The following is a 27,420-nucleotide window of genomic DNA, read 5'->3' as shown; positions in this document are numbered from 1 at the left end:
TATTTTTGTCTATTTCACGCGCTAGAGATGTACTAACATTCCTTTTCTTTCCACACGACTACATTTGCGCTTTTCTTATCGTATGAAAATCGAACCAATTCTTGTTTCCATCGTATTTTAGTAACAGAACTACATCATTTGTAATAAAGTTCAAGCCTTTTCCTGAACTGGCCGATATCCTGTTGCGTGAACAGTGTGAAACCTCTGGCGGATGCTGACATAAACACAAGCTCGAAGCGGCTGTGCATTCTCCTAACCTAGGTTTTTTTTTTTACAGCAGTTAGCTTGGAATCAAGCCAAATTTTCAATGACACCCTCATTGACATCTTCTGTTTTCCCATTACTTGTCTGCTTGATGTCATATTGATATTGTAAGGAGAAATTCTGTCTTGGTCACTCATGGGAGTTAAAAGGTTAACCTGTAACCTGTAACCCCAAGTGTACTCTCGATGTATCTAGAAATTCATTGAGCGAATTTGCAGAGAAAAGATTTGACCCCAGAAAAAGATTTAAGGGTCAGATGCCAGATGTTAAGGGAATTTGTCAAGAAGGGTGTTACGTGAGTCTTCATTACGGTTTGAGTTTTCAAAAACACAAAAATAACCAAACAAAAACTTGCCAGAGGATTTTACACGTTTTTCCTTTTTTACAATCTTGATATGTCCTCAATGTAAAATCATCTTTTTTTTCATTTTTGTTAAAAAATATTATTATATCCTGAAAGGTTTATCAAAGTATGATGCTTAAAGGCTTGTGTCCGTTTTTGTTGTAGTTGTTTTTTTAAAAGCGTTTGAAAGATTCAAAACATTGTGAGCAAATTTATTCAACCACAGATGCTTTGGAACCGCTACCAAATGATTGTTTTTGTGTCAAGTCCAACAATTAGCCACAGAACAGACTCCCCGCGGACATCCGTGGGTCAATTATATTTGTGCCTCGGTAAACTCCCACGAAAGACCCACCAGTTTGAACCATTCTTATCATCTCCACGAAAGCAGATGAGCCGATACGTCCTGTAAGGAGCGCCCCACCACAAATGAAAGCATCGAATTGCCCTGATTTAATGTGAGCTATCGGCTGCCCGTTCAAAGACGTGCAGATGAACTCAGTATAGACTTCTTTCTTTTTTGCTTCCTTTAACATCTCAGCTGTGATGTCCAAAGCACATAGGTTGGTGTATCCGAGTTTCTTGAGCTCAACTCCAATCAGCCCTGTTCCGGCTCCAGCGTCATTGATTTTGATCTGATCCTTTGCCTTGTCTTGGTAAACTCCTTTAAGGGCGTTATGCAAAGATTCGGCCAGTGGCTTCGAATATGAAGCGCGAACCGCTGTACATTCCTATATGATGAGAAAGTTCAAGCTGGTTTTTAAGATTAGGTGTTCGATAAATACGACACTAGTCTGGTGTCGCCTTGGGCCCCTTTTCCTCAAGAGCTCCGGTAATTTTATGGACCCAAAAAGCTGATCTATTTTCAATCAAAATCGAGACATTTTCTTAAAAAATTTGAACTTAAACAATGAAAATATCGGGACACAAGGTAAGATAAATGAGCTAATAAGGTACATGAAAAGATTACTCAGTTCTGATTGGTTAAGATAAATGAAGTTTTCAGGTAATTCAATGCAGAAGCGAGTTGATTCAGTACAAAGAAGTAGCAAACCAGGCCGAATAATTCCCTGAACTCTTTATTTAGAACTTTTTTGTGCCTTAAAGATATGAAAATATCGTTGAATATTATTGTTTTGATCGTTCACGGTTGTTTTGATGGAACGCACAATGTCACTTGCAGGGTTTGAATAAATTCTTCCTCTGCATAATTACGATAGCTATCTAGTATTTTTCCATGTATATTATTAATACGTAATCACATGATTTTTCTCGTGCAATTTGGAATAAGTAAGCACGTGTAAATGTTTTCAAAGACCACAAATCGCGTTCACCCTTCGGGCTCGTGAAAGGTATTACTCGTATTACAGATCAGTAGCCTGGAACATTCGAGAAACGCAACCCTGAATGATGGTCATGTGTCCGGTGGGTCAGATGGCAATGTGCCACATCGTACCCCTGACCCTTATAATTATTATTATTTAACTATTTCAGAGTACCTCGTCATATGTTGCTGACCGTGCAGCATAAATACGTTTGATTTCATCTTCGGTTGTTTCTTTGGTTACTTTCGCTGTTGCTTCTCCGAAATACTTCGTTACGCTTCTTTTGAATCGCTTCTCATCCATTCTATATTGAGGAACAAAATGCGAAATGTCAAATACACTTGTCTGATGCAGGCTTTTTTATGCGAAGTGCGGTGTTTTGTAATGATTTCCAGCCCTGAGAAAAGCCTTGACAGCACACGTGTAAAACTACGATAACATTCTGAATAATACAAAGTTCAAACTACAAAGTTGAATTTAAAGTGTGTAACAAAACGCTGATTGGACGAAACAAACAATAGTAACAGAACAATGAATGCTTTACAAGGAAAGTTTCAAATGAGCATGATAAAGTCGGCGATTAAGTGTAGGTTTCTTCTATTAAATGTGGATAGCTTCTTTGAATTTAAGTTGAAAAGTTGCGGAAGTATGATCTAAGATGTTAAAACACTCATCAGAACAAAGAATGCGACATTGTGGAGAATTATGTAGATGTCTGAAAATGTGAGAGGTCCTATCAGCATTTTGTTACACACTTTAAATTCAACTTTGTACTTTGTATTATTCAGAACTGAAGATGACAGAAGAACTGTCGAAACATGTTTTTAAAGAGTTGAATGTCCTTTATGAAAGAACTAAGCTAATCTTCAAGTCAAGTGCAGTTCTTTACTGCAGACAAAACAAACTTTATCACTGGTATCAATGTTTCAGTTGAATTTATCATAAATTTGTCTCAAAATCGTAACCATTTTTCATAGTAGTTTCGAAATTGTGGGAAACAAATACACGGTCGATGGTGTTAGACTTTCAAGGCGAACAAAACATGACAATCAGAAGAGCAATCATACAACGGAATGAATCAAGGCTAATATATAGATTTAGCCAAGCCTAAAAGCGGAGCTCTTATTAGTTTATTTTCCAACCTTACGTTACACTGAATAAAAACTGTTATAAAACTATCTAACTAAGTCTTTGTATTATATTTCAACCCAACCATTTCCTCAACATATAAACACTATTACAAAGTAATTAGTCAGGGAAATGGAAAACTTGTGGCATATATACCATGTTTGAAATGCCATGACCATAGTAAGCTAACAGGATTGTGGAGGATGTATGTGGGAATAGGCCCTCTTGTCTGTATCAATAATTTGCTTATCACTCCTGTTGGCAATGTTTTGATGAGGTCGGGCTAGCAAGGCAAAGGAACTGAGGATTTTAGTAGGCAGTGACATTTCTTTAAATCTGGAAACTATCGTCACGAAAGCAACACTTGTTCCTGGTAACTCATTCTTATTCTGATAAACTAGTTTTGAGAAGGAAACAATATTTTATAACAAAAACTCGATGCATAGGTTGTGCAAAAACCTTTAATTTGACTATACTTTTATAGCCAATACCAGTCCCTTCAAATGGTAAAATGTTAGGAGGTTCAGAGGAAAAATAATCTGCCATACATCTACAAGATTTGATGTAATTATTTTAATTACAAGAATATTAACTGATACTAGGAGATTTAATAATATTAAAAAAATAATAAAATTTGGTTAAAAAATTTGAATTCAGCACAGGCTGGATAAACAAGGTTCTTAGAAAAAGAAATGTGTACTAATGAAAAAGCTAAGCAAACTTTTTTTACAACACCTTCCTGTACCTATATGGCATGTAGTAAAGTCTTTTGAAGTAGTCATAATCCCAGTTTCATATGTTGAAAACACATGCACATGCAGATTTCCTGTTAACCTATAGTTTAAACCTGTGATGACTTTGAAATTTTGATGCACACTTCAAAAGGAGAACAAATAAATTTCATGTTTCTATTTATTCAGTTTAGGTTGGTGAGGTAAAATCGAGTCAAACATTCAAGATGTACGATGACAGGTTCAAGAAATTTTCACAAGTAATTTTTAAGGTTAGCCTACCTGGAACAGTCATCTTGAACTGATGATGCCCTACAGAACTATCTGTGGTAAGAGGGCAGGCTTTCCTTTCTTCATTTAAAGAAATAATGATGTTATCATCTTTCCACATGTTCAGTGGAAAGAGGGAGTGGATGAGACTGATAGTGTCTTTGTTACTTAAATAAATATAGCCGGGATAAAAAGTCAGACACGGTCTGCAAAACTCTCTTACTTTGATTTTTTAACCAATTAAGCTAAAGCTTTACATTCTTGTTTTGTGATTATGTGGATGCCAATTACTGGTTATTTAACTTTTATGCATCAAAATACAAAAAAATGTTCTCTTCATCTATGTGCCCTGAACATTACAGGGGAGGAGGCAGGTTAAATTAATAACATGAATTAAAATAGGAGGGCTCCTATTAATTTCAGTCCTAATTAAAGGAGGATCCTTGTTTTTCCAGATTCCCACCCTTTTAAACTCACATATCTTGTGACCAATTCCTAATTCCTAAGACCTAATTCCTTATTTCAATGTTCAGTTTAGGTAAGACCATTGGTAAGGAACACCATGCATTAATGAAAGCTTGAGCTAGTGTATTTAATGCAATCTAAATAATAATATTACATGTTACATTATAGTAACCAACACAGCAAAATTATATAATCACACAATTCCAAACAAAGGAAGTCAGGTTATTGACTTGCCCACTTCAACTTTTGAGGGCTTATGATACAGAGAATTAAGACATAGTAAACAGCTACAATTAATACAAAGTTGAAAGTTTGAAAGCTAAAAGATATATATGACAATCATCAGACCCTATGCATCCGAGCAAAAGAAGGGTCATTTACCACCATACCTTCTCCAAAATGTTCATGCTTACAGGAAAACATTTATTTTTGTCTCTGGTGGTACTGTATTCACAATAGTTCTGCCAACACAAATGCATTTTTCTAAAGTTATCTCATAGCACATGACTGTACAGGTCAAGTGGAAGGTTCCTGCATGGGGACTAACATTTCAATTACCTCAGCAAACTATAATCATCAGAATTGCAAGCCATGGTGTATTAACCGAGTGCTAAAGTTTCCAAATTAGTTACCTAATTCTTACAGTGGATTTCAATCCTTTTTTAGGCTATCTTCAGCTTGATCATCCTGTTACATGTGAAATCATCAAATGTTACTCACATATTAAAATAATTACCTGAATCAAAAGTTATAATTTTTTTTAATAACCTGCTAACTTTAATTGTGATCCAGGAATAGTAAATGGTATTGAAGAGAAAGGAAAAGTGTTCTTGAAACATTCCATGTTAAATGAAATTTTGTAATTAATGTTAATTGTGATTACAACAAAAACATCTGTGAAGCTATAACAATAATCTTTCCAGGTAACAGACCATAATGAACCATGATATGAATAAATTTAATCTCACCCAGTCTGAATGTAGAATCCGAAATCTAATTAACTTACTGGTGAATAGGAAAAAGCTCAATGTGTTTTTCCTGCCTCTGTCATTCTAAATATCACAAATCAATCATGCCACCACTTCAGTGTGATTTTTTTTAATGATGTGTGCTTTTTCTTATGAACAGCTATTTTAAGTATATATCTTGTCGAGCGGAAATCTGAGAAGAATGAAGTGTACACTGGAAATTTGACACATTGCAGGCAAACACTACAACTGATTAACCCTTTAACTCCAATGAGTGACCAAGGCAGAATTTCTCCTAACAATATCAATACAATATCAATCAGATAAGTGATGAGAATAAAGAAAAATATAAACTTGAGAATAATTGGTTGATCCAATACTAAATTCTTAGAACTAACACTATAAGAATTGTATAGTTGACAGTAAGGAGAATTAAAAATTTGAACTGAGAGTTAAAGGGTTAAATTTTATTTGATCAAAAACATGAATGGCAATAGAGGAAATTAACTAGCACAATTCAAGTTTCCCCTCTTTAAGTATTCTGTGATAGTTTTCTATCACATTGTAAAGTTTACAGTTTCCCTCATTTCACTGTCTTTTGTTCACTAGTTTGTTTGCTTTCCTAACAATCCTAGCTATTGTTGCCAAAAAATGTGAGAAGCATATACATGAAAATGTGTACAGCTAATAACACTTTAATCCCTGAGAGTGACTAGCATCTAATGTCTCCATTCAATATCACCCCTGAGTCACACATTAAGGTAAATGATAATCAACTGAAGAACCTCTTGATTGTTAAACAAATTCTCCTTGCAAGCACATAAGGAAATATATAGAGAACGGTTTGGAGAATATGCATTCTGATATTGGAGTGTAAAGGGTTAAAGACATCATGTAATCAGTTATATATATGTACAGTACTGCTTGAATATATGACTGCATTAAGTACAAATGCTTAGTAAACATCATTCTGTGGTCTTCTACTCTTCCACCCTGAAGGTTACCTTGTGTGATGAACCGGCGTTCTGCGCCTCGAGCTACTCTTACGCATTTTTCGTGCTCTCCAAACTTCCCGCGTGCATCCATAACCCGATATACGCACGCTAAGCATGAAAAAATTCTTAAATATCCAAACAATTGCGTTTACGTTGCTTTACGTTGTGCGTTCATGGAGACATGGAGCGCGTGGAAAGTTTTGAGATCACTCAAGAAGCTACACTTGCTCTAGGCGACGCCTCGAGCAACTTCTCTGTCGCTATCTAAACTTCCCGTATGTCGGCCATGATCGCACGCCAACGTATAAACCAATTTTTAATTCAAAGTGACAGCATGGTTAACTAGTTGATACCCTGTATAGAACATGGAGATATCAGATGTTGGAAGAAAATATCATGAAAAGGAATAGATTGAATCAACGGTTTTTTATATCTCTGCTTCAATAAGCTTGTGGAGTGATGGTCTTGAATCTGTTCATGGGCGCACAGCTGTCTTGAGGTTGCGACGTTTGAGAGTCGTGTAGCCGAACTAAAACTGTGTGTACCTGATCTCTGATCTAGAAATATGTCCTCGTATATCCAACGTTTTATTAACACGACACAGATATCAATTCTGCACCTATAAAGTCATTTCAATCTGGTTCTAAGATTTCTTTTATTTACAAGACCGCTGCATCTGCATTGCTGGAATCCCTTCAGAAGAAAACGGAGCTGCTAAGAATATTCCTAAATGCGAGTGGTAACTTGACCTTCGCAGAGAAAAATTTCAATATTTCATAAGTATTTTACTGTTTTTTTACAGTACGGTTAGCCTAGAACCGATTCGTTTTTTTTCTCGTAAGATTTAATTATTTTATTTGCTTATTGTTTATTTTAAGGTAACATGTCGAGAGAATCCAAAGTGTTGCAAAACTTGAACTCTTTTATTCTCGCTGCTGTACAACGAATCATGAATTAAGTTAAAACTTGATTGGTTGGCAAGTCAATCAGGCAGACGATAAATTTTGTCTTTAAGTGGGTCAGTCAATTCGATAGTACGTACGTAATTCAGTCAGTCAGTCCGCATAAATATACTCTGTGATGCTCTGAAAGGTGTCCTCCTGATCATTAAAGTGTTTGTTGAAAACCTTAACTTTGAAAGGCTTTGCTCCAGCTTGTACCTTCTGGGGTAAGAATGCTAACGACCTTAAACAACAATTGTAAACGATAGGATGCATTCCATGGCGTTTGTGAGATTTACTTTGTATGGTACCATAAGCACAAGGTTTCAAAATTTGTCTACTCAGCCAAAAGTCTTGTTAAGTTTTGTCTCTGCTAAATTATAAATTTGGAATTATATATGCAGTTAAAATATTTGATAACCGCAGAGTCTATTACCTTGAAATCGAACACCTTTATTTCGATTCCGTTCGCATGAAAGCGCACGGTTTATACTTTTACATGCAGCCGTCAATTCTTGAGAGAAAATGTTCCCTCGTGATATACTTGCGTTCGACGAAGGAGAACGCATACTGATCGTGTCGTTTTTGGGGAAATCACTCTCGAGGGTTTTACGGACTAGTCCAAAGGCGATCGATCATGATGCCATGCAATTTCAGGCATTGGGCGCCATTTTGGACTGGCTGACAGGCTGGTTGGCTATGTGGCACAAATAGCCTCGATCTCACGTGAAAATGTTTTCTTGGCCGCCTTGAGCTTAAGACACCGATTTTTTTCTCTGCGCAATGAGTAAAATTAAAAAAACTTTTACTAGAGATCAAACGCAATTTGCTAATTTCTCATTATTAATAGTTATAGCGGAACTCGCAGCGCGCACAGCGTAGACCCGTAATTATACCAAATAGTAGTAACCCGTCAAGCCGAAAAAAATTAGACTTATGACCGTACGGGCGTCCGCACAAGGTGCTTCTTTTAGCATGCGCGGCCAAATGTACTGTGAGGACTATCTTGATGGAAGGGCGAGGGAAAAGGTGATGTGCAGGCGCGATTGCTTGCGTAACTTGGATACCCCATTCGTATGCGCCAGGAGACACCGGCAGACGACAATGAAGTATGCATACTCGAATGTTGAGCTTTAGTGCAGCGTGCCGCGTTTACACGGTTAGATTTTACACGAGGGCCTCACGTGGGCTAGTAGATGTTAAGCCGCGTGAGTAAATAATTTTACAACCGCGTTTTGAGCGGGAAATTAAACTGGTTAGGTTGTAGTTAAACAGTAGTTCTCAGTATTTTGCAATTTCTAAACAACTCGTAAGACAACAATACCGGCAGAGTTTAAGCTTTGTCAACCGGAGGAAATTGTTCTAATTCAAGTTCGTGGAGAGAAGGTTTTAAGTGAAAAAAGGCTGGATATGAAGAGACAGAGCGACCAAAGAAAGCAACAAGTAAATGGCGTAAAGCGAGTCTAGAAAATCGCGCAAGAAAGTTAGAAAGGACGCCAAAATTGGCAGAATACGGCGAGAGGAACGCGAAAGAGAACAATAAAGGGCATAAGTAAAGAGGCGGATATCTAGCGAAGAGCAACGAGAGAAGGAAACAAAAAGTCACTCCTGAAAAGAGACTGAAAAGAGGTTAGCAAGAAAGAGAAGCGAACTACAAAGGATCCGCAAAAGAAAAGGAGGTGAGTCGTGTCTTATCTGGGTTTTCTCTCTCGCTAAGACCCGGAAAAATTCAAACTTTTTTCTTAATCAGTCCTCGTTTGACACTAGCTTCAGTTTTTAATTCAACTAACTCCTACTAACTTAATTCAAATAACTCCACACTACACATCCTATGGCCTTCTGAAATTTCCTGATATTTTTAAACTGAACACATGTATGCTTTTTTATGATTATTTCCACCATGAAAAGTTTCTTTAGTATCTGAACTACATAATTACCCGCAGTGCATCATCTAATCAAGTCGCAATACCTTTATTTCGTACTAATCTTAGGAGATTTTGCCCCAGCATTATTGGAAGTTTCTTTTGGAACGATATTCCGCAATCCATTAGAGACAAACCATCTAAAAAAATGTTTAGAAAAGCACTTTTACGCTGGTACCTTGCTCAATACTAATGAAACATTATCTCTTTTATAATTTTCTGAGCTATTTTGTCATTTTTCCTTTACTTTTTTGTTAAAAATCTCAAGTCCTTTGTTATACATAACTTTAAGGGGCACAATATTAGTTTACCTAGATGTGCCCCTCTCCTCTCCAACATACAATGTAATTCAATTTAAGTGTTGTAGTTTCTGTTCTACGAATTTTTTCCTTTGTAAATCTTTATCTGATACTATGTTATATCACGTTATATTTACATAAATATGTATCAGCTAGGAATTGGAGAAAAAAAAACTGATCACGTTTCGGCTAAACAGTGACTCTGGCATTCATCGCCTAAAAACCCTCGCGCCGGTTCATCGCTCGAATAATATTTCATAGTGTTCGTATTATTCAAGTTATTTCTTTTCCTATCGTTTGAATGTTTAATACAGTCGTGATGTTATGGGAAAAGAAGTTGAAGAAATCTTGCGATTTTGTTTTGCCTAGAATTATTTTTCACATGATGGCGAACGGCGAGTGCAAGTTTCTACTTTTTTTTCTCTTCAGTTAATTATCGCAGGATTTACTCTATTCATTTAAAAAATTCGCGCTTTGCCAAAGATGTGTTGCTTTACCTTAAGAACGAAGTAATCTCTTAAGTAATGTAATCTCTTTAGCCGAATTTTTCAAAGCAAAGCAAGGTCAGAATGTTCCCAAACGTGACCAAAGTAATCTTGAAACCTTACTGATAGATTTATTTCATTGTAAAGTGTAAGCTTAGGAAGTTGCAGCATGCAAGTGACCAATCCGATTCTCAGAATTATTCGAGTTTCAGTTGCGTCGAGCGTTAGGTAAGCTTAATTTAAGCCGTTATATCTATTCTTTGGTAAGATTTTGATCACGTAACGAATATCGCAATTTGTATTCACCACAAACTTTCAAAATCCTAGCATTATAAATGGCCACTCGATCATTGTTTGAACCAGTCGCTATGTCAACTGTTAATTGTCCCTTCTTTTAATTCCACGGCGCCAACGACTTTCTTTTCATTTACAACACTCACGCTATTCTCGTTTTCCCATCGAACCACAATAAAACCCATCTTTAGAAATGTTATATTAAACAAAACAGTTGAGAAAAGAAACAACTTGAAGCAAGAGCGATTAACCGATGAAAGTTACATTCAAAGATGAGCGCCAAATGGAGATTTCTTTGTTTCCGATCACGGGCATGATAACGTGCATCTTTTAGCAAAGAGAATCCGCTGGCCTGACCCATTGCAGTCTCAAGAGAAGCGCGCAGAATTATTCTGTCTCAATTCTGACCGGTTCTTTTCTCTTGGATGGTGGATACCTTGGATCCATGTTTTGACGATAATATAAATAATGATGTGAGTTCACTCTATGTAGAAATAATCGACAAGAATCGAGCAAGAATGCACGATTTGTGGCCGAAAGTTGTCGAGGAAAGAAAGAATTGAAACCCACTTGAGTTATGTTCACGGCAAAGATGAGAAACAACACAAGCCAATCACATTAGGAAGTATAAGAGATACCTAGATGATCACAGTGTACCAGTACCCAAATCAACAAAGCTTGACCGTGACAAGCGTTCAGCAACACGTTCCAACACAGCTAGCCATCTAGATTCCTCAGTCGGTCTTTCCACTAAACTAGCAGTAGTGCTAACAGAGTCAATTGCGTCTCATAACGGAGAAACATTTGCACGAGAGACAGAAGCAACTATATGCCATAACAACGGTGCATTGGAATTCTCGTCTACAATGGTTATGCACAGTCCGAAGCGTTCCCGAGCTTGGAAAGGGGTGGAGAGAACGAAGACCTACAAGGTATAGAACAATTTTGTTGATCTCTGACTCAGAGAAGAACAACAAGTAAACTTTAGAGCTGTTATTATTGAACTGTGACTTGCACTTTTCATTTGTATGTAAAGAAGAACTTGTATTTTGCACCAAAAATATAAAGAAGTAATATTTTTAAAGAGGTCCAGTGATTGGAACAATTAAGAAATTAAGTATGAAAAGAAACTCGGTTTGTGCTTCTCACTACTAACAAGTCTTGTTTTAAAAATATTTTGAGATCAGAGTTTCAAATAAAGCAAATTGAAGAAGTCATTTAAAAGGTGTATACTCTCGAAGGGAACAGTGACCACCTCTATCTTGTCCACATGCCAAATATTTGTGAAGTGTGTGGATGATCCATAAGTATTGGAACTCTCACAAAAATGTTTTGTAAGAATAAAAACTGCAAAACAATAATTTCGTAGGTGGGATAAAGTGGGATATGTAAATCTCGACTAGGATCCTGGGTAGAACACATAAGTTCCGCCTAAACTCCCGGGTTGGATGCAGAAATCCCACTTAAGATCCCAGGTGGGATCAAGTTTTTATCCCAGGTGGGATCCCACCACCTAAGGCGGGATCCGCCTGACATTTTACCTGGGTAACATTTCAATTACCTCAGCAAACTGTAATCATCGGAATTGCAAGCCAAGGTGTATTTACCAAGTGCTCAAGTTTCCAAATTAATCACCTAATTCTTACAGTAGAGTTCATTCCTTTTTGAGGCTATCTTCAGCTTTATCATCCTGTTACATGTGAAATCATCAAATGTTACTCACATATTTAAATAATTACCAGAATCAAAAGTTATAATTTTTATATAACCTGCTACCTTTAATTGTGCTCCAGGAATAGTAAATGGTATTGAAGAGGAAGGAAGAAAGTTCTTGAAACATCCTATGTTAAATGAAACATTGTTACAAATGTTAATTGTGATTGCAACAAAAAACATCTGTGAAGCTATAATAACAATTACCTTTGCAGGTAAACAAACCATGACCAAGCATGATATGAATAAATTTAATCTCACCCAGTCTAAATGTAGAATCCAAAATCTAATTAACTTACCGGTGAATAGGGAAAAGCTCAATGTGTTTTTCCTGCTTCTGTCATTCTAAATATCACAAATCAATCATGCCACCACTTCAGTGAGATTTTTTTTAATGATGTGTACTTTTTCTTATGGACAGCTATTTTTTGTATCTATCTTTTACCAGCTGACATCTGAGAAGAATGAAGTCCACACCGGAAATTTGACACATTGCAGGCAACCCTACCACTGATTAAGTTTTATTTGATCAAAAACATGAGCGGCAATAGAGGAAATTACCTAGCAAAATTCAAGTTTCCCCTCTTAGGTATTCTGTGAGATGTTTTCTATCACATGGTGAAGTTTACAGTTTCCCTTATTTCACTGCCTTCTGTTCACTTGTTTGTTTGCTTTCCTAACAATCTTAGGTATTGTTGCCAACAAATGCGAGGAGCATATATATGAAAATGTGTACAGTTGATAACACTTTAATCCCTGAGAGCATCTAATTTCTCCTTTCAGTATCACCCCTGAGTCACACGTTACGGTCATGAGAATAAAGGAAATGATAATTAACCGAAGAACCTCTTCATTGTTAAACAAATTCTCCTTGCCAGCACATTAGGAAATGTATAGAGACCAATATGGAGAATGTGCATTCTAATATTGGGGTGTAAAGGGTTAAAGACATCATGTAATGGATTATATATATATATATATATATATATATATATGTAGAGCACTGCTTGAATATATGATTGCAGAAAGTACAAGTGCCAAGTAAACATCATTCTATGGTTTTCTACTCTTCCACCCAGGAGGTTGCGTTGTGTAAAAAAAAAAACCTCTTTAAGGACACCTCTACAATGGTAGGTACACATAACTGACATGTATGAGTGAAGCATGTAAAGCATTAAGCTACGTTTTTCAATTTGCCTGTTATTACTTGCAAACAGCTTATTCTATCAGCTTTAAAAACTTCTGTATCCCCACTTTCAAAGAAAAGCATTTCCCTTGAAAATTTAAGCATTAAAGACATAAGCTGCCAGGAACAGGTTTTTTCATTGCGAGTGTTTCATAACATCAGATTCTCATCACATTTTTTTGTTACATTTGAAAGCATACGAATATTTCAATCATTAAAATATGATGAAATCCCCCATTTAAAGACACGTGGTAATCATGTGTACCAGAAAGACAGCAAATAAATATAAAATTATGTACTCCAGTAAAGTGTTCTTATGTAGAATGAAATTTCAAACTCATTGAAATTAAGCTGACTTCATAATTCATATTTTAGTTAAAGAAATGTGTATCATCTCTTTACAAGGATGAAAAGGGAATGCCATTTATGAATTTTAAAATAGTAAATGCCAAAAACATAAAGAAGGAATTTAAAAAAACTACTGAAATATGGTATATCAATTCACTAAGGTTTTAATCATTCAGCTGTCACACAGAGATATAGAATAGCGTTTGTGGAAAAAACCAGCATAGCAAAGTGCATTCGATCTCTAGTAAAAGTATTTTTTTTCACTGATTGCGCAGAGAAAAAAAAAACGGTGTCTTAAGCTCAAGGCGGCCAAAAAGACATTTGCACGTGAGATCAAGGCTATTTGTGCCACATAGCCAGCCAGCCAGCCTGTCAGCCAGTCCAAAATGGCGCCCAATGCCTGAAATCGCATGGCATTACGATCGATAGCCTTGGGACTAGTCCGTAAAACCCTCGAGAATGATTTCCCCAAAAACGACATGATTAGTATGCGTTCTCCTTCGTCGAACGCAAGTATATCACGAGGCAACATTTTCTCTCAAGAATTGACGGTTGCATGTAAACATATATACCGTGCGCTTTCATGCGAACGGAATCGAAATAAAGGTGTTCGATTTCAAGGTAATAGACTCTGCGGTTATCAAATATTTCAACTACGTATCTAATTACCAAATTTATAATTCAGCGGAGATAAAACTTAGCAAGATTTTTGGCAGATTAGACAAATTTTGAAATCTAGTGCGTATGGTACCATACAAAGTAAATCTCACAAATGACATGGAATGCATCCTATCGTTTACAATTGTTGTTTAAGGTCATTAGTGTTCTTGCCCCACAAGGTACAAACTGGAGAGAAGCCTTTCAAAGTTAAGGTTTTCAACAAACACTTTAATGATCAGGAGGACACCTTCCAGAGCATCACAGAGTACATATATTCGGACTGACTGACTGAATTACGTACGTACTATCGAATTGACTGACCCACTTAAAGACAAAATTAATCGTCTGCCTGTTTGACTTGCCAGCCAATCAAGTTTTAACTTACTTCATGCTTCTTTGAGCAGGAGCGAGAATAAAAGAGTTCAAGTTTTGCAACACTTTGGATTTTCGCGACATGTTACCCTAAAATAAACAACAAGCAAATAAAATCATTAAATCTTACGAGAAAAACAGAAGACGAATCGATACTAGGCTAACCGTACTGTAAAAAAAATAGTAAAGTACTCGTGAAATATTGAAATTTTTCTCTGCGAAGGTCAAGTTACCACTCACATTTAGGAATATTCTTAACAGCTCCGTTTTCTTCTAAAGGGATTCCAGCAATGCAGATGCAGGGATCTTATAAATGACAGAAATTTCAAAACCAGATTGAAATGATATTAAGAGCAGAATTGATATCTGTGTCGTGTTCATAAAACGTTGGATATACGAGGACTCTTCACCTGCTTTGAACAATAAATTTCGTAGGCTTGAAAGAAATCTACGCTCTCCAAAAGAATTCTTCCAACGTTAACGTTATAAAATTCCTAGATGTAATAAAGAAAGAAGAAGTCACTTATAGAGACAACTGAAATTTGTGTTAAAAAAAACAAAACTTGGCTTTTCAACATGTTTCAGATTTGTGCTGATATCTTCTAAAGGCATTTGGGGGTATACCCTACGGTATACATGAATGACGAAATCCCATGAACAAGCGTTCCAGTTATCATAACTGGGATTTGCATCCAATTTTGCAAGCTTTCTCTGCAAATGTTTTAGAAGTTTCTCTGGATAACCTTGGAATTCTGACCAGCATAACTTTTAAACGATACTTGACATAAAGGCGTGACAAGTGGCAGCTCTGTTCTTTACGGTTCTTTCTAGATTCCTTGATCTGGCTAATTCATGTACACTCTGACACAGAGTCTGTCACGTGACCGGTTAATATAAAAGCCACCTGGGCATTATTGTTATGAAGGTTATTCAAGGTCTCTTCACTTCAGAGAACGCCTCACTCTCAACTGACAAATTCCAAACGAAATCTTGTCTTTGATAGTGTGTACCGTGGTAGCAGTGGTGTTCCTACTTGCACTTAACTCATATTGCGTCGTAATAACAAACAAAATAGTGCGATAAAAATGCGTGCTCACAGTACCAGCCACCAAAATTGTCAGGCCAATGAACCTGATGTCAATCATCCATGACCAAATATAGTCATAACATGAGATTAGTCAACCCACTCTGTGCAGTGAAACAAAGATTTTGATTGATTAACCCAAGCATCTGTGACCGACTTGACCGCATGGGTCTGTTGCTGCTCGCTTGTATACATTTCTAGATCAGATACATACGGTTTTTAGCCCGGCTACACGACTCTCAAACGTCGCAATCTCAAGAGAGCTGTGCGTCCATGAACAGATTTAAGACCATCACTCCACAAGCTTATTGAAGCAGAGATATAAGTTGGTTCAAACAATTCCTTTTCATAATATTTTCTTCCAACATCTGACATCTCCATGTTCTCTACAGGGTATCCACTAGTTAACCATACTGTCACTTTGAATTAAAAATTGGTTCATACTTTAGCGTGGGCTCATGGGCTCATATACGGGAAGTTTAAACAGCGACAGAGAAGTTGCTCGAGGCGTCGTTTCAAAACCTCCCACGCACTCCATGTCTCCATGAACGCACGTATAAACCAATTGCTTTAAAACAACGTCACGCAGTTTTTTAGATATTGTTTTCTTGCAATTTAAAACTTCTGGGAAAAGACGGCGCTCCATAAGTGCAAAAAAAATCGAATTTTTACTAGAAAAAGCTCTAAGGAAATAACGGTTTTATAACTTGCTCTTAAACTAAAACAAATAATAGTTTTAGCCAAAATGTACTTTTGAGTATTTTAAAATCTTATCGCCAAGTATTCTGTACTATTTTTATCTAACATTTTGATGAATGGAGAATGGAGAATGGAAAGATTTAGTAGCACTTTGAAAAATTCTGACCGCCGGGCATTTGGTCCGTTCACGGCAATCTGATTAGAAGCGTACAAAGTGTCGACAACTGAGCGATATTAAAGGCTGCACGGCACGGGGAATTTGTCCACTAAAAGCCAAATTAACCTTTGGCATTACGAAATAAACATCTGATAATCTTAAGAAGTTTGAAAGAACCTTTCGGTGGAAATTCTGTAAAAATTTCTGACTGCCAAACACTTCGTCTATTTTAGAACGTACCTGGTTGCAGGCATTTAGAGGCAGCGTATTCTGAAACTAGAAAAAATGATGGTAATAGCAAAAATGTACTTTTAAGTATTTTTAAATCTGATCTTGGAGTATTATCTAATATTTTTATCTAACATTTTTTATAAAGAAAAACTTAATATACCATTTATGAGCGTAAAAATATCAGAATTCTTTGCGTTTAAGCGACCCGCGTAATAGATTCGCCATGCTTGAGTCTACTTTGTAGACGTCGTGGTCTAAATTAACCATTCAAGGCCAGTTGAGTGACATGCCCGTCCATGCCTATCTATAGTGACTATATAAGCATGTACTTCATGGTTCATTTAAAAGCATGCGCAGCACAAATCAGGGAGAGGTCGAACAAATTAACCAGAGTTCCACAGAGTGGGGTAAAATTGGATGTAAGTAGAATTGATTCTGTATTAGAGAACCGAGAAAGGCAGATCGAGACTACTTCGTGCCTTTCGCTGAGTATGGTGGGCTTCACAACGCATAGTTTTATCTCTAAGTGCGACCCAACATTATTCTGAACTCTTCAGTAACGTGGTTTTTTGCTCAGCTAATGTAATGTTCGCAACATAATTAGTATGAAAACAACAGCCTTGAAACTGTAATTTTGAGGAAAAAAACACAAGCACAATCCAGCGAGAGGTCAGTAAAAAGTAATCATAGAGAATCCAATTGTAAGAGTCGAAGAAATTGACCAGAGTTCCACAGAGCGGGGTAAAATTGGATGTTAGTAGAATTGATTGTGTATTAGAAAGAAAGGCAGATCGACAGTACTTGGTGCCTTTCGCGTGGTGAGCTTGACAGCGCATAGTTTTCTCCCTAAATGCAACCCAACGTTATTCTGAACTCTTCAGTAAGGTATTATTTTTTGTCAGCTAATGTAATGTTTTGACCTTATTAGTATGAAAATAGTAGCCTTGAAACTGTAATTTTGATGAACATTTACAATTTACGTTGGACTTTCATTTCCAAGTATTGTGAAGCATTGAAGACGAGTGAGAGTAAATGCAATGAAGTTCTCTTGGTTTTTCCGATGATGTTCACTTGCCGCAGATACATGGTAACCAGAAATTATTGTTTTAGGGTGAACAGCTTGTTCATGATTCATTCCATTGTATGATTGCTCTTCTGATTGTCATGTTTCGTTCCCCTTTAAAATCTAACACTATCGACCGTGTATTTGCTTCCCACAATTTCGGAAATACTATAAGAAGTGGTTAGGATTTTGAGGCAAATTTATGATAAATTCAACAGAAACATTGAAACTAGTGATATGGTTTGTTTTGTCTGCGGTAAAGAAGTGCACTTGACGTTAAGATTAGCTTTAATTGTTTTATAAAGGACATTCAACTCTTTAATAACATGTTTCGACAGTTCTTCTGTCATCTTCAGTTCTGAATAATACAAAGTGTTGAATTTAAAGAATGTAACAAAATGCTGATTGGACAAAAAAAAAATAGTAACAGAACAAGAACAATGTATGCATTTACGAGGAAAGTTTTAAATTAACATGATAAAGTTGATGATTAAGTGTGGGTTTCTCCCATTGAATGCGGATAACTTCTTTTATTTTAAGTTGAAAAGTCGTGGAAGCGTGATCTAAGATGCTAAAACACTCATCAGAACAGAGTGTGACATTGCAGAGAATTATGTAGATGTCTGAAAATGTGAGAGACGAATCGATTCCAGGCTAAATGTACTGTAAAAATAGTAAAGTACTCGTGAAATATTGAAATTTTTCTCTGCGAAGGTCAAGTTACCACTCACATTAAGGAATATTCTTAGCAGCTCCGTTTTCTCCTAAAGGGATTCCAGCAATGCAGATGCAGTGGTCTTATAAATGAAAAAAAAATGTCAGAACGTTGGATATAAGAGGACGCTTTACCTGCTTTGAACAGTAAATTTCGTAGGCTTGAAATAAATCTACACTCTCAAAAAAATGCTTCCAACGTTAACGTTAGAAAATTCCTAGATGTAATAAAGAAAGAAGATGTCACTCACAAAGACAACTGAAATCTGTGTTAGAAAAACAAAATTTGGTCTTTCAACATATTTCAGATTTGTGCTGTTATCTTCTAAAAGCATCTGTGGGTATACCCTACGGTATACACGAATAACAAAATCCCACAAGCAAGCGTTCGAGTTATCAGAACTGGGCTTTACTTCCAATTTTGCAAGCTCTCTCTGCAAATGTTTTAAACGATGCCCTGGATAACCTTGGAATTCTGACCAGCATAACTTTTAAACGATACTTTACATGAGGGCGTAACAAGTGGCAGCTCTGTTATTTACAGTTCTTTTTAGATTCCTTGATCTGGCGAATTCATGTACACTTTGACACAGAGTCTGTCACGTGACCCTTTAATATAAAAGCCACCTGAACATTGTCGTTATGAAGGTCATTCAAGGTCTCTTAACTGACAAATTCCTAACCGGAAATTATGTCTTTGATGGGTGTACCGTGGCGGCAGTGGTATTCCTACTTGCACTTAACTCATATCGCGTTATAATAACAAACAAATACTGCGATAAAAATGTGTGCCTACAGTTCCACCCACCCATAATTGTCAGGCCAATGAACCTGATGTCAATCATCCATGACCAAATATAGTCATAACGTGAGATTAGTCAACCCACTCTGTGTAGTGAAACAAAGATTTTGATTGATTAACCCAAGCAGCTGTGACCGCATGAGTCTGAAGCTGCTCGCTTGTATACATTTCTAGATCAGGTACACACGGTTTTAGTTCGGCCACACGACTCTCAAACGTCGCAACCTCAAGACATGGTGCGTCCATGAACAGATTTAAGACCATCACTCCACAAGCTTATTGAAGCAGAGATATAAAAAACCGTTGATTCAATCAATTTCTTTTCATGATATTTTCTTTCAACATCTGATATCTCCATGTTCTATACAGGGTATCCACTAGTTAACCATACTGTCACTTTGAATTAACAATTGGTTTATACGTTGGCTTGCGATCATGGCCGATATACGGGAAGTTTAGATAGCGACAGAGAAGTTACTTGAGGCGTCGCCGAGAGCAAGTGTAGCTTCTTGAGTGATCTCAAAACTTTCCACGCGCTCCATGTCTCCATGAACGCAGAACGTAAAACAACGTAAACGCAATTATTTGGATATTGTTTTCTTGCAAATTTGAAACTTTTGGGAAAAGACGGCGCTCCATAAACGTAAACTAAATCGAGTTTTTAAAAAAAAAGCTCTAAGGAACAATAAACTAAAACAAATGATGGTTTTAGCCAAAATGTACTTTTGAGTATTTTAAAATCTTATCGCCAAGTATTCTGTACTATTTTTATCTAACATTTAAATCAATGGCAAATGGAGAATGGAACCACTTAGAAGCACTTTTCTGACCGCCGGGCATTTGGTCCGTGCCCAGCAATCTGATTAGAAGCGAACAAAGTGTCGACAACCGAGCGATATTATAGGCTGCACGGTACGGGGATTTGTCCAGTAACAGCCAAATTAATCTTTGACATTTCTAAATGAACATCTGATATTCTTAACATGTTTGAAGGAACCTTTCGTTGGAAATTCTATGAAAATTTCTGACTGCCATTCATTTCGTCTATTCTAGAACGCGCCTAGTTGCAGGGCATTTAGAGACAGCGTATTCTGAAAGTAGAAAAAATGATAGTTATAGCCAAAATGTACTTTTAAGTATTTTGAAATCTGATCTTCGAGTATTCTCTAATAAAGTAGACAATAACTCAAGCATGGCGAATCTATTACGCGGGTCGCTTAAACGCAAAGAATTCTGACATTTTTCGCTTATAAATGGTATATTTATTTTTTCTTTAAATAAAGCTTTTGCCACAAAATATCCAATTGTAATATTTGTCTCGCCTTATAGTCGTAGTTTTCGATTAGCACTTTGTTAAACGTCAAATGTGCAAACCGATTTTGTTATCTGATCACCAAGTATTCTGTATTAATTTTTTTCTACCATTTTGATAAAAATGTTAGATAAAAGTAGTAGACGTCATGGTCTAAAATAACCATTCAAGGCCAGTTGAGTGACATGCCCGTCCATGCCTATCTATAGTGACTATATAAGCATGTACTTCATAGTTCATTTAGTAGCATGCGCAGCACAAATCAGGGAGAGGTCAGTAAAAAGTATTCAGAGAGAATCAAATTGTAAGAGTCGAAGAAATTAACCAGAGTTCCACCGACTGGGGAAAAATTGGATGTAAGTAGAATTGATTCTGTTTTGGAGAACCGAGAAAGGCAGATCGAGAGTACTTAGTGCTTTTTGCTGAGTATGGTGGGCTTCAAAGCGCATAGTTTTTCTCCTTAAGTGCGACCCAACATTATTCTGAACTCTTCAGTGAGGTATTTTTTTTTGCTCAGCTAATGTAATGTTTGCAACATCATTAGTATGGAAATAATAGCTTTGAAACTTTTCGATGAACATTTAAAATTTGAATTGGACTTCCATTCCAAAGTATTGTGAAGTATTAAAGACGACTGAAAGCAAATGCAATTAAGTTCTTTTGGTTTTTCCGATGATACATTGTTTTTTGCCGCGGATACATGGTAACCAGAAATTAGTGTTGTATGGTGAACAGCTTGTTCTTGATTCATTCCGTTGTATGATTGCTCTTCTGATTGTCATGTTTTGTTCACCTTGAAAATCTAACACCATCTACCGTGTATTTGTTTCCCACAATTTCGAAACTACTATGAGAAGTGGTAAGGATTTTGAGACAAATTTAAGATAAATTCAATTGGAACATTGTTACCAATGATAAGGTTTGTTTTGTCTGCGGCAAATTACTGCACTTGACGAAACGATAGGCTTTAGTTGTCTTATAAAGGACATTCAACTCTTTAAAAACGTGTTCTTCAATGATCTTCTGTTATGAATAATACAATGTACAAAGTTGAATTCAAAGTGTGTAACAAAATGCTGATAGGACCTCTCACATTTTGAGACATCAACATAATTCTCCACAATGTCGCACTCTTTGTTCTGATGAGTGTTTTATTATCTTAGATCACGCTTCCGCAACTTTTCAACTTAAAATCAAAGAAGCTATCCAAATTCAGTGGGAGAAACCTACACTTAATCATTAACTTTATCATGTTAATTTAAAACTTTCCTTGTAGATGCATACATTATTCTGTTACTATTGTTTTTTTCGTCCAATCAGAATTTTGTTACACACTTTAAATTCAACTTTTTACTTTGTATTATTCAGAACATTCAACTCTGTAAATCACTGCAGTTATTCATGCTCGTTGCCAAGTAGAAAGCTAAGCTATTAATTTTTTCAACTTGTTACTCAAAGAACAGCTTGGCTAGGAACGTGGATGGGAAATGAATTGCTTTCGTCAACCTCGTTTCCAGGGATCGCTTTACCAGTCAATCATCAACCTTACAGAGTGGTGCAAAAGGCGATTGACGTGTTAGTAGCTGATTGGCGATAACAATCACATGTAAAACTGAAAAAATTACCGTAATTTTACGTGTTCTGTTAAGGCTTTTCTCAGGGCTGGAAATCACAAAGCACCGTACTTCACATAATGAAAGCCATCACCTGACAAGTGTCTATGACATTTTGTATTTTGTTCCTCTATATAGAATGGATGAGAAACAGTTGAAAGCAAGCTTAATGAAGTATTTCGGAGAAGCAACAGCAAAAGTAACTGAAGAAACAACCGAAGATGAAATCAAACGTATCTATGCTGCACGGTCAGCAACATATGACGAGGTACTCTAAAATAGTAAAATAATAATAATATGGGTCGGGGGGACGATGTGGCACATTGCCGTTTGAACCACCGGACACCTGATCCATCATTCGAATGTTCCAGTACTACCGGAAAATTCAAAATTTCATGAGCCCGTAGGGCTAATGCAATTTGTGGTCTTTGAAAATTTACAAGTGCTTATTTCTTCCAAATGGTACGAGAAAAATCATGTGATTACGTATTAATAATAGACATGAAAAAAATACGAGATAACTTATCATGATTATGCAGAAGCAAAGCGCGCCCACCAAGTGCAAAAATAATTTATTCAAACCCTGCAAGCGACATTGTGCGTTCGGTCAAAACAACCGCGAACGATCAAAACAATAATATACAACGATATTTTCACATCTTTAAGGGGCAAAAAAGTTCAATATCCGGCTAAACAGTTGAAGGAATTGTTAGGTCTGGTTTGCTACTTCTTTGCACTGAATTAACCCTCTTCTGCATTGAATTACCTGAAAACTTCATTTATCTTAACCAATCAGAACTGAGTACTTTTTTAATGTACCTTAGCTTAAAAACTAGTTAATTATACCTTGTTCCCCGATATTTCCTTGTTTAAGTTCAATTTTTTTAAGGAGAAATCTCGATTTTGATTGAAAACAGATCAGCTTTTCGGGTCCGTAAAGTTACTGAAGCTCTCGACGAAAAGGGGCCTGAGGCGACACTAGACTAGTGCCGTAATTATCGAACATCTTATCTTAATAACCGGCTTGGATTTTCTCATCATGTAGGAACATTCAGCGGCGCGCGCTATATATTTCAAGCCACTGGCCGAATCTTTGCATGAAACCCTTAGCGAAGTTTACCAGAACAAGGCAAAGGATCAGATCAAAATCATCGACGCTGGAGCTGGGACAGGGCTGATTGGAGTTGAGCTCAAGAAACTCGGATACACCAACCTATGTGCTCTGGACATCTCAGCTGAGATGTTAGAGGAAGCAAAGAAGAAAGAGGTCTATATTGAGTTCATCTGCACGTCTTTGAATGGGCAACCGATACCTCAGATTAAATCAGGGCAATTCGATGCTTTGATTTGTGGTGGGGCGCTCATTACAGGACGTATCGCCTCATCTGCTTTCGTGGAGATGATAAGAATGGTTCAAACTGGTAGGTCTTTCCTAGGAGTTTACCGTGGCACAGATATAATTGACCCATGGATGTCTGCGGGGAGTCTGTTCTGTGGCTAATTGTTGGACTTGACACAAAAACAATTATTTGGTCGCGGTTCCTAAGCATCTATGATTGAACAAATTTGCTCACATTGTCTTGAATCTTTCAAACGCTGTTTAAAAAAACAACTACAACAAGAACGGACACTGGCCTTTAAGCATCATACTTTGATAAACCTTTTAGGAAATAATAATGTTTTTTAACAAAAATGAAAAAAGGATGATTTTAGATCGAGGACTTATCAGGATTGTAAAAAAAGAAAAACGTGTAAAATCCTCTGGCAAATTTTTTGCTTGGTTGTTTTTGTTTTTTTGAAAACTCAAACCGTGAGATAGATCAGGTAGTGAAGACTCACCTAACACCCTTCTTGATAAATTCCGTAAATCATCTTCTGGGGTCAAATCTTCTCTCTGCAAATTCGTTTAAAAGAATTTCTTGATATATCAAGAGCACGCCCTTAAGCTGGTTCCTTCAACTTCTCTTTGGATGATATTACAGGTTATAGGTTGACCCCTTAACTCCTATGAGTGACCGAGACAGAATTTCTCCTTACAGTATCAATACGATGTCAAACAAACAAGTAATGGGAAAAAAAAAAAAGAAGATGTCAATTAGGGTGTTCTTGGTTAATCCAACACCAAATTCTCCTAACTAACACTATAGGGAATTGTATGACAGACACTAAAGAGAATTACTAAAGAGATCTTAGGAGTGAAAGGATTAACCAGCTCTGCGAGTTAAATCTAATAAATACATGGACAAATAGGAAAAAGGATGGAAATTTCCCCCGATAAACCCTTACAAGATCCACACTAAATTCTGCTGTTAACTTCTTTGCAGATGGCGTCCTCTGTTTCAACATAATGAAAAAGGAATTAGAACACTATCAAGAGATGATGACGGAGCTGGAGAAAGCTGGCGAATGGATGTGCATGTCCAAAGAGTCTTCACCTTTCTATGCAGCCGAGGACCTGCCCAGTGAATGCTGGAAGTTCGTTTACAAAGTTTTGAAGAACTAAGAAATGTATCCCATGGCAGTTAAGCCTAACTCGTCTAGGCAATACTAGAAAATCATTGTTTTAGCTGACTTAAAACATCAGTTATAATGCTGTTGTGATGTTTTGATGTTAAATCAAAAGCAAGTATATGAAATAAATCAAACTGCTCAAACTGCATTCCCCTGATGTTGTACTTATGTTTTTGCACGTGCCGGTGGGCGGCGAGCCCGCAGCCGTCTATTTTTCATTGTACTAATTCCGAAACTACTGATGCCTTTTTCCTGGATTTAAACACAGCAATGAAAAACAGCTTTTAAGGTGGAACCGATAAGTACCGGGACTCGAGAAATTTAGGGTTAAGACGGAGAAGAAACTGCTTGTCTACTGAACAACTCAGTGGTCATAGAATTGGCTGAAATATTCAACACAAACTCAAAACCTGTTTTCAAAGCACAAATCTAACACAACCTATGGTTTTTACTTGACTTCCGTTATAAAAATCCAAAATAAGAAGGGATATTACAGTTTACCTCCGAAAGACGAAAGACCCTCTAAACCCTAAGAAAGGTTTCAGCATCGAGGAATCCTCTATTTTGAAAACACGGTCATTTCTAATTTCGGTTTTTCCTCGCTCGAAATCGGAAATCTGTAAAATATGAGCTATCGTGTGATGTTTTATTCCCTGAGCATAAGAAAGATTAGAAAACGTGTTTAGATGAATGTTAGCAATTTCAAAATCGATAACTAATCACTTTAGAAGCGGAAAAAGACAGCAAATGTTTGCATTACTTCATGGCCACCTTGTTGATACCCCTTGCATGGGCACCAATTTGGCGTTCTTAAGCTAAGCGTTAGAAATTTATGTCAGACGTTTTGGCTTATAACTCACCAGCGACATTTTGCACAGATCTGAAACTTGGGAAATATTCCACAATAGCTCACTCTTTCTCGCAATCGAGCTATGAAGACAACGATGGAGAACGGCGAAGACTATAACCACCATGAAGGACCAAAAATATATAATTACATGACGTGGCAACATTTTCTCTCAAGAATTGACAGTTGCATGTAAACATATATGCCGAAGGCTTTCATGAGAACGGAATCTAAAGGAAGGTGTTTGATTTCAAAGTAGACTCTGTGGTTATCAAATATTTTGATGTTTTCAAGTGCATATGTAATTAAAAAATTTATAATTTGGCGGAGACAAAACTTAACAAGATTTTTGGCAGAGCAGACAAATTTTGAAACCTAGTACGTACGGTACTTTACAAAGTAAATCTCACAAATGACATGGAATGCATCCTATCGTTTGCTATTTAACCCTTTAACCCCTGAGAGTGACAACAGTGCCGAAGATGATCACAGGGTGATGGATGCAAGAGCAGAAAAACGTGTTTGTTTTGCAAAAGAAGACACCACACCTCAATCTGTGACAGAGGAAACGCAGACAGCTCCATGACAGCTACACAAATTGGCGATAGTCCTGTGGTATACCCGATGGTTGTCGTGGAAGTTGCAGGAATAAAATGTCGTGCCATTCTAGATTCTGGGGCAGGAACTTCGTACGCCTCTGCAGCACTGCTTGAAAGAATTGGTGCAAAACCTCATCATTCTGGGTTGCGCAAGATTGAGATGATGCTGGGCGCGAGCAGTCGGGTGATGGAAGTTTATCGGGTCAAACTTAACTCAGCGAGGGGAAACTTTGAGATGGAAGCAGAAGTCACTAAAGTAGAGAAACCGCACCTCATGATGAAAGACAACCCTCGCTACAAGAAGCTCGTAGAGAAACACCCTCATCTAAAGGGCGTGAGAGGGACCCTGCCTACCTGTGCACGTCATCCTAGGAAACAGTGAATGCCGCAGAATCAGCACCACCGAACAAGAGCTTTACAAGAGCTCTGTTCGGTTCGGGTCCCTCACCCTTCTTGTTAGGAGGGGTCTTTGAGCAGCATTTGAATACCTGGAGCTCCAAGCAGCCTGAAATAGTACGCGAGATAAAGAAAAATATGTACGTGGATGACCTGATAAGTGGAGGGACGACAGTACCCAAAGCAAGAGAGATGAAAAATGCCGCCACAGAGATTTTTGCTGACGCCGCTTTCGAACTCCATAAATGGCATTCAAACGTTACTGAGTTGGAATCCACTGAAACCGATCAGAGTGCAGACCAGACGTTTGCCAAACAGCAACTGAGAACCTCGTCCAGGGGAGAGAGCTCACTGCTTGGCCTAAAGTGGGATAAGCTGAAAGACGTCCAAAGCGTTACCGTGCCGACTGAGAAAGCCGACAACACTAAGAGGGGAATATTGGCTAAAATAGCGAGGATTTACGATCCAATCGGAGTGGCGTCTCCCCTCACACTATGTGGAAAGCTACTATATCGTGACGCCCGCAACCTTAGAATCGGTTGGGATTAACAATTGCCTTCTGACCTAGTCGCCAAGTGGGCCAAATGGGAATCAAGATCACCTGAGAGAATTACATTCATGAGGGCCCTGGTTCAGTATCAGGGACCAATCAACAGTATATCCTTACATGTCTTTGGAGATGC

General features: G+C 37.3%; 3 protein-coding genes across 3 annotated transcripts; 2 read left to right on the top strand and 1 right to left on the bottom strand.

The window, feature by feature from the left end:
• Positions 1-774: 774 nt before the first annotated feature.
• On the bottom strand, positions 775-2,235 carry LOC131770137 (methyltransferase-like protein 27). Its single transcript, XM_059085843.2, has 2 exons — positions 2,107-2,235; positions 775-1,338 (listed from the first exon to the last, which is right to left on the bottom strand). The coding sequence occupies exons 1-2, from the start codon at positions 2,233-2,235 to the stop codon at positions 883-885; spliced, it is 585 nt and encodes a 194-aa protein (XP_058941826.1). The 3' UTR covers positions 775-882.
• Positions 2,236-21,027: 18,792 nt separating this feature from the next.
• Positions 21,028-25,028, top strand: LOC131770134 (methyltransferase-like protein 27). The gene is made up of 4 exons (XM_066160619.1): positions 21,028-21,127; positions 22,523-22,652; positions 23,430-23,805; positions 24,709-25,028. The coding sequence occupies exons 2-4, from the start codon at positions 22,524-22,526 to the stop codon at positions 24,885-24,887; spliced, it is 684 nt and encodes a 227-aa protein (XP_066016716.1). The 5' UTR covers positions 21,028-21,127; position 22,523; the 3' UTR covers positions 24,888-25,028.
• A 1,338-nt stretch (positions 25,029-26,366) lies between these two features.
• LOC136277601 (uncharacterized) lies at positions 26,367-27,286 on the top strand. The gene is made up of 2 exons (XM_066159973.1): positions 26,367-26,648; positions 26,714-27,286. The coding sequence occupies exons 1-2, from the start codon at positions 26,367-26,369 to the stop codon at positions 27,284-27,286; spliced, it is 855 nt and encodes a 284-aa protein (XP_066016070.1).
• Positions 27,287-27,420: the final 134 nt, after the last annotated feature.

This window comes from Pocillopora verrucosa, chromosome 13 (assembly GCF_036669915.1).
Source record: "Pocillopora verrucosa isolate sample1 chromosome 13, ASM3666991v2, whole genome shotgun sequence".
In the NCBI taxonomy this organism is placed as follows: Eukaryota; Metazoa; Cnidaria; class Anthozoa; order Scleractinia; family Pocilloporidae; genus Pocillopora; species Pocillopora verrucosa.
Note: the sequence above shows the minus strand (reverse complement) of the source record. Positions and strands in the feature narration are given on the sequence as shown.